The sequence below is a fragment of the Engystomops pustulosus genome, chromosome 1 (genome assembly GCF_040894005.1).
Source record: "Engystomops pustulosus chromosome 1, aEngPut4.maternal, whole genome shotgun sequence".
NCBI classification, from domain to species: domain Eukaryota; kingdom Metazoa; phylum Chordata; class Amphibia; order Anura; family Leptodactylidae; genus Engystomops; species Engystomops pustulosus.
In genome coordinates this window covers 105,906,270-105,917,805 of record NC_092411.1, presented here as the reverse complement: position 1 = coordinate 105,917,805, position 11,536 = coordinate 105,906,270, and the positions used below count along the sequence as shown (strand labels likewise).

The 11,536-nt window shown below is 40.5% G+C and overlaps 1 protein-coding gene across 1 annotated transcript; it reads left to right on the top strand.

The window, feature by feature from the left end:
* The first annotated feature begins 2,931 nt into the window (after window positions 1-2,931).
* On the top strand, window positions 2,932-6,646 carry S1PR3 (sphingosine-1-phosphate receptor 3). Its single transcript, XM_072150793.1, has one exon. It carries the CDS (start codon window positions 3,073-3,075, stop codon window positions 4,201-4,203), a length of 1,131 nt encoding a protein of 376 aa, XP_072006894.1. The 5' UTR covers window positions 2,932-3,072; the 3' UTR covers window positions 4,204-6,646.
* Window positions 6,647-11,536: the final 4,890 nt, after the last annotated feature.

Genomic DNA, 11,536 nt, shown 5'->3' with positions numbered 1-11,536 from the left:
TAGCAGAATTGTTCGGCACCAGTTTTGTTTGATTTGGGCAATGTGGGGGGGCTGGTTGACCTCTGATGACCTCTGGAAACTTTCATTAAAATCTTAAAAACGATAACGGCACAAACAAAAATTTCTCCTGCACAAACCAGCACAAACGTAGCACAAACGTTTGACACCAATTTTGCTTGATTTGAACAAGGTGGGGGGGCCAACTTCACTCAGGTGTTTTATTCATGTCTCCAGGCTATAAAGTTCAGCATGTAACCTATTAACCTAATAGTACAGCTGGGGAACTGAAGCTGAATCTATTCTTCTTTAAACTGTTCACATGCAAGTAGAGAACACGCCCTCTCATTTCATAGATATTGTTCTTTGTAAATGCTGGCGCATTGTAAATGCTAGCACACTGCCACTTATAAAGGCTGCTTGTTTTGGAAACATGGGTGTCTTTTAAGTGGCAAAGATGTGCTGATCTGAGCAAGATAGAAATGGGACATAAAGCACAGCTCTACTGAGCGACAAGTTCAAAGGTTCATTCAAATGTAATTTTTTATTATTTTTAACAGTGTTTTAACATGCAGAGATATTGGATCTGCAAGCAGATCTTACCTTACTAGGTGTAAAAGAGAAAAGATATGGCCATTGGGGGTATTTATCATTAGGCAGGCTTAATGCAATAGTTCTATGGCTGCATTTGGAGAATTGCTGCCCGTCAGATTAAAGTGGCAGTTTTTTTTTTAATAATTGCAATAAGAGTAAAAAAAAAATCACAGGAGCACATCCACCATGAAGAAATTGGAGTGAGTACAGTCATAAATCTGGCTTTACATGGCTTTACTCTATTTCTGAGCGGCAGGAAAAGGCCAGATGCAATTTTTTGGCACTTTTTGATGCCAAAAATTCAAGAAAAGCCTATGATAAATGTCTCCCACTGAGTCCAATTGTGATGATTCTTATACACCAGTCATATGCAAACATGGCTGCAACTATTGAGGGTCCAGAAGTAAATGGGTTTAGGCACCTAAGGAGATCCCGTACCCCCCTTCCCGATGATATATAAAGACACAAATACTAGAAATGACACGTAAGTGGTGTGCTGTAATGTATTTTGCATTGGGGGGTAGGAATCTTTATCTCTCTGATTTGTACCCCAAGTCTACATGTACACAACCGTGTGCAAAATCTGTCCCCCAAACAGCAGGCTGTGTTTGTAGTTTGCAGCCGGCTGCTCCGCTTGCCCCTGCCCATGTCTATTCAAGACATGAACAGGAATAGGGTCTGTTTTGATAATTGGATGCCGGCACGGACATGGGGGGTTGAGACACAGTGGCCACACCGTACACAATAGAAGTCAATGGAGACTGTGTGGCTAGCTCATGGCCCAAAACACGGTCATGTGAGGCCTTACACATCCATTTGAATCTGGAATTTGTTTGCATTTAATGTCTAATATATTTTTTTGAACCTCTGATTTGGTTTGGAGAATACGACAGTATAGATGAGTATCTATTAATTTAATTTAATTGACTGTATGCATTATATACATATTTTCTTTTTAATATCTGAATTTTACAGGATGATAATATGGAGACAAGTACACTCATTCACTTGTGCACTGGATTCATTTGTATGCCCACAGAATTCAATCTGAGATTCTTTTAGATCATTCAACCTGAGCACTTTAAATGACAAAAGATACAAGCTGCTGCCTAGGGCAAGGTGCTTGCATCACATCACATCAGGAACATTGCTCTATATGTGACACATCATAAATTATGGCCAGCATCTGGCTGAGAGCTTTACTTCAGTTTGTTCCCAGGACAGTCATTTACAGCACTAAATGGCCTATAATGAGTTCAATGTACACAATTACCGTTATAAGATGTAAAAGAATCCCACACATTTCAGTCTTTGTTTCTTCTTAGGCTCAAAAGATGCATTGGAAGTACTCCCAGGTCAGAATGATCTAGCATCTCCTAATGCACACATTGATATCTTTGGTCCAGGACCAAATTGTCTGGATGAATTTGGAAATGACCTCTTTTTTTCCCCACTGGAATCTCAAACTAGTCTGGAACGCTGAGGATTTAAAGTCAAACTACAAGTGGTGGAAGCTATTAAGGGGTTTCAAAGTTTTAAACTCAAATGTGTGCAAAATAGAATTCAGTAATAAACTATTGATATTTTTCTAATGTAAAAGGATTCTGCATTATACTTTATTATGGCTCCCACATTTGAGTAGTACAATAGGCAATAGCCTATTAAGATATTGACAGTTGGGCAGCCCCATAGGAAATAATAATAATAATCCTTTATTTATAGCACACACAGATAACGCAGCGCTGCACAAAGCATGTCAAATTGGTCCCTGTCCCCATGGGGCTCACAATCTAAACATCCTAACAGTATAGGAATTAAAACTACTGGACATCATGACCACCCCAAGTTTGATACTGTACTGTAGATATATTAAAAGAGGGGTCTTCTGCCTAGCTGACCTCATACTGTACATGCGTGCTGGTTCCCATAAAATATATGTAGCTGAGCCCTTCCAGGCCCTTTGAAGGTCCTCTGTAGATCCCTAAACTGCAGAACTAAAAGTGGACAGATGGACCTCCACCCCCTTTCCCAAGGAACCATATGTAGGCAGTAGTTTTAGAACCAAAAAACAGAAAACAGGTGGGGGAGTTCACAATTGTTATACAACTAAGGGCCCATAGCAGTCTTAGCCTGTCCCTGCCAATAAGAGTTTGTGTGGTAACGCAGTATTTTGATGTATAATAACATGCTGCCTGCAAATTACACTGCGTTTCCCATGTGAAAAGTTCACTTTATGGAAGCATAGATCTGGTGACAGCCATAAACAATAAACTGTATATCCTTCATACTACAGAAATTTCACAACTCATCTCTTTTTACATTTATTTTGCAGGATTTCTCTCTTCGTTGCAGGATGTTGAGCTCCCTCCCTACAGTTCTTTCCGAAGAAATGTCGCAAAAGATGTGGTTCTGGCTCCCCTTTGTGGACTGTGTTTGAATTACAATATTGAAGTTTCCATTGAAGTTACAATCCAAACCAACATGGGTGCTAATTTCTTAACCTCTACTAATCTAATTGTCCAAGAAAAGCAGAAATGCGACATAACTATCAAACTTCACTACAACTTCACAGGAAGATCTCTGAAAAGCAATGGGGATCAGATGGACAAAACCAGTTTGTTATTTCTTATCATATGCAGCTTCATAGTACTGGAAAACTTAATGGTACTGATTGCTATATGGAAAAATAATAGATTCCACAACAGAATGTACTTTTTTATTGGCAACTTAGCACTTTGTGACTTATTAGCCGGCATTGCATACATAGTAAACATCCTCATGTCTGGAGCGAACACCTGTAATATCTCACTGACTGCGTGGTTTGTGCGTGAAGGCAGTATGTTTATCGCCCTTGGGGCATCAACGTTCAGTTTACTGGCCATTGCCATTGAAAGGCATTTGACAATGATAAAAATGAGGCCTTATGATGCCAACAAGAAATATCGTGTATTTCTCCTCATTGGGACCTGCTGGTTAATTTCCTTTTCACTAGGGGCCTTACCGATCCTTGGATGGAACTGTCGCAACAACTTGGACGACTGCTCCGCCGTGTTACCATTGTACTCTAAAAAGTATGTTGGCTTTTGCATCAGCATTTTCATAGTCATCTTGATTGCAATAGTCATCCTGTATGCACGGATCTATGTCCTAGTGAAGTCCAGCAGCCGCAGAGTCACAAATCATAGCAATTCCGAGAGATCAATGGCTCTGCTTCGGACTGTCGTTATTGTCGTTGGTGTATTCATCGCCTGCTGGTCTCCTCTGTTTATTCTTCTATTGATCGATGTTGCCTGTAAAGCCGGGGAGTGCCTTATCTTATATAAAGCACAATGGTTTATTGCTCTAGCTGTTCTCAATTCAGCCTTGAATCCTCTAATCTATACCCTGGCCAGCAAAGAGATGCGGCGGGCTTTCTTTCGTCTTGTGTGTGGTTGTTTGGCCAAGTCTAGTGCCTCAAGATCTTTGCCTATTCAGCCAACGCCAGATCAAAGCCGAAGCAAATCCAGCAGCAGCAGCAATTCCCCGAAACACAAAGGATTTATACAATCTCATTTTCAAAGTAAAGAGGACAAAAGTGAATCTTCATTTCAGAATGGGAACATAATCAAATGACTGGACACAATTGGTTTGGTCTTTGGGAAATGGAAACTGTCTGTTTCCGTTCGTTTTTTTATGCACTTAAATTATGAAAAAACAATGGATAATACAAGAATATATATATTTCTGCATTTACTGCATGGACTCTGGCATTCAAGTGTTTACTCAGGAAATAAAGTGCATGCTCCAAACAGTTATATTTTATATGATGCCTTGAAGATATTCTCTCTTGTCTGTACCATTTCATAAGAACAACTTACATATCTGTTGATTATAATAACACTAATATATTTCTATTTTATAAGTGCCTTTAGGTAAACTTTGCTCTAAGTGTCATGTGCATGTGATGTATGACTGATATTATTGCTGCTGGTTAAAGCCAGAATCATGTAGCTATGCTAAAAAAATTGATGCATAGATATGACTTTACATTTTATGTGTGCAAGTATATTACTATTACTGTACAAGCAACTTGGGGATTATTTATACAATGATGCACATTTACTAAGGGCCTGTGCGCCAGTTTTCTGCACATTCTTTTAGGTGCAAACCGCTTGCACAGGTATTTAAGAAATGTCTGCACCACAATTGTGTCACACGGGAGATTTATCATGCCAAGCCCGACAGAAATGTTTTGCATGCCCTATGTTAAAGGTGCACCAAAAAAAAGTGGTGCAATCTGTCGGAGCTGTGTAGAGGATGCCAGAATCATGAAGAACGGGCACCAGAATCCTGAATCTGGTGCCCCCAGCACACTACACAGGCAAACTGCATTTACTGCAGTTTGCCCTGTTTTTAGTAAATGTGCCCCAATGTGTGGTTTTTTTTTCACTCACTAGTTTTATACTTTTAAGTGTGCCATATTCAACACTTCTTCGTCCAAGTACTCCATCTGGAAACTCTCTTGAACAATTCATTCTTTAACTGTTCCAAATGTAGTACTCACTTTATGTAGGTGGTACATGCTTTAAGCCACACCCACAAATCAAAAATGGATGGACACGAGTACATTCAATCATCACATATGGTTGTCATTTTCTTCTCTTAGATATACTCCAAAGTCATGTTTTACTATATACTTTTGAATGTACAATACTGATGACTAGAATTACTAAACTTAACACAACAGTTTAAGGGGCACTCTGTGGGTCATTACACATAATTCCCTTAAACCACAACAGATCCCCCTATACCACAGCCTGTTCCCTACAAAGAGTCTCTGTATTTGTTAAAGTTAAACGGCGCTCAGCAATTTCCGTCAGCTCCATAGAGATTAATGGAGCAAAATGGTCATGCACAGCCGTCTGCTCCATTATTCAGATGGAACGACGAGGGGTCCATCGAAGGTACGTGGGACCCCATCGGACCCCTCTTTTTTGTGATCTGTGGGGGTCTCATCAATGAGTCCCCCACCGATCAGCAAGTTAGGCCCTCTCCTTTGGATAGGGCCTAACTTCTGTTCATGGGAAAACCCCTTTAAGAAACACCCAGGAGTTGCAATGAAATTCAGGGATGTAGTGACCATGACGATTTACTATCAAAATCCAGTATGTGGTCAATTATCCATGGTTTGTATGGATTAGGCAATTCTTTACTAAATTATAGCAAAAATAAACATACATGTGTTTCCCCAAAAATAAGAGAGGGTCTTATTTTTCTATAAAATATGGGTTACAACTTATTTTCAAGGAATGTCTTATTTTCTCCATGTACAACAATTCACATTTATTTTTGACCAAAAACAAATCGACTATAATCATCAGTCTTTTCCCCAAGAAAAACAGGCACACTGAAAAGAATCACACTCATCAGACACCTTAGACCCAAAACAATTTGAGTTGACAAGTGCTGATGGTGGATGGGCTCCAGTCAAAGGTCCATAACTGTCAGTTCCCTTGACGTTCCCACTGTGTTCTACTGTGTAGCAGTTGGTTCCTCCTGGCGAAAGTGCCCACAATACTCAGGCTCAGAAATGGAGTGATGTTATTGGGACTACCCAGTCTGTGTGTGAGGGTCTATCACTAGCCAACCCCTATTGTTGTGGGGTCATTTTAATTAGATTTTTTGGGGGTGTTATATTTCCTTTGGGGTGCAATTCTTTTAGGGATGTCTGCTTTCCTTGATGAAGAATCTGTTGTATCTGTCCTGCTGTATTCTATTTAAGTTTTTACAGCTGCCTGGACACTTTTCTTTAATGAACTGTAATTGGGGCTTATTTTGGAGTTGTGCTTATATTTTAAGCATATTCCACAAATTGCGAAAAATCATGCTACAGGTTATTTACAGTGTAGGTCTTATTTTCAGAGAAACATGGGGGCACATTTACTTACCTATCCTGACGTGTTCACCGAAAGTGCATCGTCCGACCAGAATGCACTCTGCCGCGATTCACTAAGATCGTGCGCCCGATATCCTGCATGTGTCGCTCCCCACTCAGGTCCGATGGAGTGCACCTTCTTCTTCCTGGTGTATGTAAGTGCTTGATCTTGTGACACAATTTGTAAGTTAAATCCCGCGCTCAGTCCGAATCAGTTGGATCGTCCGACAGCACCCGCCCTCCCCCCCCCCCCCATTTGCAAGGAAAGCCAGCGCAGACGGCAAACTGATCGCGTGCGACACAATCCCCAGTTAAATACCTGTCACAGTGCCGCTAATCCCGAAAACGTCAGAAAATCCAATGACAGTGCGTCTGCGCCCCTTAGTAAGTAAGCCCCATGATGTCTATTCATACACTTTTGATATAGATAATGCTCAAGGCACACACATAAGTGTTAAAATTTGAAATACCTGCCACACATTTGTTCGTATTTATAAATGATTTCTTTCTATTTTACTATTGTCAGAGATAAAAATAAAGCGTGTCAATAATACCTGCAAATATGAGATTGGCTGCGCATGTCTGTTAAGCAACTAAATGGTGGATAAAGTAGCATGAGTTATATGCCTGATACATTGTATGCTTAATGTAGAGAAAAAGATATTTTATACTACCAAGTAGTATTTTCATCTGTTCCTTTTTAGCTGTGAAATGTCAATTTGTTTTTTTTTTATTGTATTAAAATTAATTTTATTTTTGTACTTAATCTTGTAAGTGTATGCATTATTTTATTCAAATGATGTCTTCTAAGTTCCTAGACTTTTATGTTTCATAAAATACATGTTGGGTTTTATATCTATATATATCTATGTATATGTATACACATATATATATGCACCTTAGAAATTTCTTTTGCATGAAATGAACCACTATGCTTTTGAAGTATGAAAACTCAATATATTTAAAAGTACTGTAAATACATTTTATACCCAACTTTGCCTTCAATACATAAAGTAATTCTTCTTTTTGACAGAAATGTTGACATTGAAGTATATGTTCTTGACGAGCTCTAATTATGCAAAAATGTATTTTTGTAAACGAAATAAACATGTAAAAAAATTATTTTTCTGTTTGCCATTTTCTAATAGTCACATAACAGAATGTGATTTGTAGGTCCTGTACCTAGAACAACCACACCTGGACATGAGTTTTCATATTGAAATATTGCACCAAGGTGATTGTGACTGTTATTCATTTATATATTATATCTTTATATATTATATCTTCTCTAGCTGGTTTTGCTCCATTAAGGGTGTTGTACAAAATGTTAATGTTATGTCCTATCCACCACATAGGGGATAATAATCAGATTGGTGGGGGCTTGACTGCCCAGACCCCCCATTGGTCTTGAGGAAGCGGTACACTGCAATTTCTGGCTCTGCTTTAGTATTAAATGAAGCAGCAGGACCCCCATTCTCATGATCTGTCACCCACCAATATCCTGTCTTGTGGAAAACAGCCAAATTTGGTACTACTCCTTTAGGGTAGATGAAAGCAGTCATGATTGTCTGGGTCAAAATGCTACAGTCAGGAAGTAAGAGTTCTCCTTACAGAGGGTTTTCTAATTAAGGCCACCTTGCAGGTGTGTGAGGACGTATAGCAATTGATGCTCCACTAGGGGATTCTGGAAAATATGCAAAAGGTTTTCCTAAACAGTGTAGAGTTTAACTGAGTGAGAGTCTTTTGACTTACGTCAAGGACTAATAGTTCTCCTTACAGAGAGTTTCAACCACATCCAAACAGTGCTGTCTACTGTTGGGAATCTGTTCCTTCTGGAATAGATATACTGGTTTGCCTTTAATCCCACATCATGTCATTAGGCTTGCCAGAAAGTCATGCATGATGGTAAGGGCTGCCTTACAAGGTAGCAAAAAAGGTGCGGTTTTCCTTGTCCCGTCCAGGGAAACTTATTTGCATATTTCTCAAAATGCTACATGTAGATTTGCTGACAGGTTTTCTCACAGATTTTAGAGGTCTGCTGAGGTAATTCCATTTGAATCTGAAGCAGAAGTTCACGTGCTGCCTTTACTTTAATTCACAAAGAATGAATCCATTACTGCACTAGGGAGAGCAGTGCAGGCTCCAGGTTTTAATAGGCTCCTGGGGGATAGGATCTTAGTGGCCCCCTTTGAACTCAGGTGGCCTAATTAAAATTTCAGAAACTAAAGTAGTCCCCAATTTCCCTAAAATATTCCCTAGTTTAGCTTCCCAAAGAGCCCCCTCATGGGTTATTTTATATTAGGCCCCTACATAGGTTGTATTGGACCGAGGTTGTGCCATGTGGGTCCCTCCAGCAGCTCTGGGCCCTGGCACTTGCCCAGGTATGCCGGGTGCTGGAGCCGGCTCTGACGGACAGATAAAGAAAGGATCTTAGTCAAAAGGATTGTCTGATCACTGCCTTACAATTCATCTCACAAGGTTTAGGGCTTTGCAAAAAGAATCCTTAGGTTTAGGCCTGAGCTGAGGCCTAGGTCACATACCAAGTCTACAAAAGCACAAGATGATTTCTTGAACATGGTATGTCTGGCACAAGTGTTGGCTGGAGTGCCTAGGGCAGTGATGGCGAACCTTTTGGAGACCGAGTGCCCAAACTACAACCAAAATCCACTTATTTACTGTGAAGTGCCAACATGGCATTTTAAGCAGTAACTTATTGCTGCCTGTTCTTCCTTCAGTCTCTCGTTGTAGCTTCTCTCCAGGGTCTCTCTGTAGAGAAAGAATGGTGGGTCCAGCAGGAGGACCTCCAAGGATAATGCAGTTCTGTCCACACCTTCACACTTTTCCCGCAGTTCCAAACAGCCAATGAAGTGTGGCTTAAGTTGCCTGGGACTGCAGGAATATTTGGTCCTATTTAGTGAACTCTGTCCTGGGACGATTGTCTGAGTGCCCTCAGAAATGGCTCTGAGTGCCACCTCTGGCACCCGTGCCATAGGTTTGCCACCACTGGCCTAGGGTCTGCTAGTAAAATCTTTCCACTCTTATTTTACTAGATGTTCTGTCAGTAACCAGATGACTGGCCTTTGCATATAACTTTGGCCCCCTTAGATTTCTAAGCCAGGAATACATGCCTATAAAGTAGCAGGCCTCAGCTAGTAGAAAGATGCTGCAATGTGATTGGGCTCCACAGCATGATTGGGGGAAGAAGGATAATGATTGGTTAAACAATATAATTTAAGTCATCCAATGCATCTACAGTAATTTAAAAAAAAACTGAGGACTTTTATATACAATTTACCCATATTATTGTAGGGTGGTTGAAAAGCTGTATACTGAATATCTGTACAACATACTGTGAGAGTTAGTCCAGGGCCTGGGGGCCCACCAAGCGGAAGGTCCCACCAGTGGATTCACTTGTTCACCTATAGTCCAGTAGTACAACATCACAACAAATATACATGGTTAGGCTGCATTCTCACACATGTATGTGGGACGTATATACGGCCGACGTATATGCGGCGGATATACTTCCCCCATACACTTCTATGGGCTTGCGGCGCCCTACGGAAGCGGTACGGTGCAGCACACGTGCGGCACCGTACCGCTCCGTAGCCCGGGAAAAGATAGGACATGTCCTATCTTTTCCCGTATTAAGGCGCGGGCCGTATTCCCGTATTTCCCGCGGGCCGAGCCCTCTCCATAGCCGGTAAGTCTTTGCTGCATATTGCAGCAAAGGCTTACCGGTAACACCCGCGATCGGTGCTGGCACCGATCGCGGGTGTTTTCACCTCGATCGCCACTGGCAATGCTACCGGCGGCTTCAAAGAGATGGCGCCGCATGGGCGCCGCCATCTTGTCGTGGATCGCTGCTCCCCGATGACGTCACGGGGAGCGGCGATCCGTTGCCATGGTAACCTCGGGTGTTCCGAATACCCGAGGCTACTTCGTTTTAACCCATGCATTACAATGTGCTAATTGCACATTGTAATGCATGGGGAGTAAAATCCACATATACTGCCATACTGTAGTATGGCAGTATATGATAGGATCGATCAGACTACCTAGGGTTAGAGTACCCTAGGGAGTCTGAAAAATAGTAAAAGTAAAAATAAAAAAAAGTTTAAAAAAAAAAAATTATAATAAAAAAACCTAAAAATTCAAATCACCCCCCTTTCCCTAGAACTGATATAAAAATAAATAAACAGTAAAAATCATAAACACATTAGGTATCGACGCGTCCGAAAATACCTGATCTATCAAAATATGATAATGTTTTTTCACTACGTTTAACCCCGTAACGGAAAATAGCGTCCAAAGTCGAAAATGGCATTTTTTTGCCATTTTGAAAAATATAAAAAAATTAATAAAAAGTGATCAAAAGGTCGCACAGTCCCAAAAATTATAGTAATGAAAACGCCATCAAAATTCGCAAAGAATGACACTATCCACAGCTCCGTACACCAAAGTATGAAAAAGTTATTGGCCCGAGAAGATGGCAAAATAAAAAAAATATATTTTGTATTAATTTTTTTAAATGTATGAAAACATTATAAAACCTATACAAATTTGGTATCCACGTGATCGTACCGACCCAAAGAATAAAGTAGACATGTCATTTGGGACGCAGAGTGAAAGCTGTAAAATCCAAGCCCACAAGAAAACGTCACAAATGTGGTTTTTCACCATTTTCACTGCATTTGGAATTTTTTTCCCACTTCCCAGTACACGCCATAGAATATTAAATACCGTCACTATGAAGTACAATTTGTTACGCAGAAAATAAGCCATAACACAGCTCTTTATGTGGAAAAATAAAAAAGTTATAGATTTTTGAAGTTGGTGAGTGAAAAATGGAAGTGAAAAAACTAAAAAAGGCCAAGTCGTTAAGGGGTTAAATCCCTGTCCCACTGGTGCAAAATGGAAATCCTCGGGATGACCGAGTAAAGTGTGGCAAATGAGCCCCAATATATCAGCAGGACTGTGGTGGGTAGAAGAAGCAGAGTGGCACCAGTGGACAATAAAGAAGGACATTGA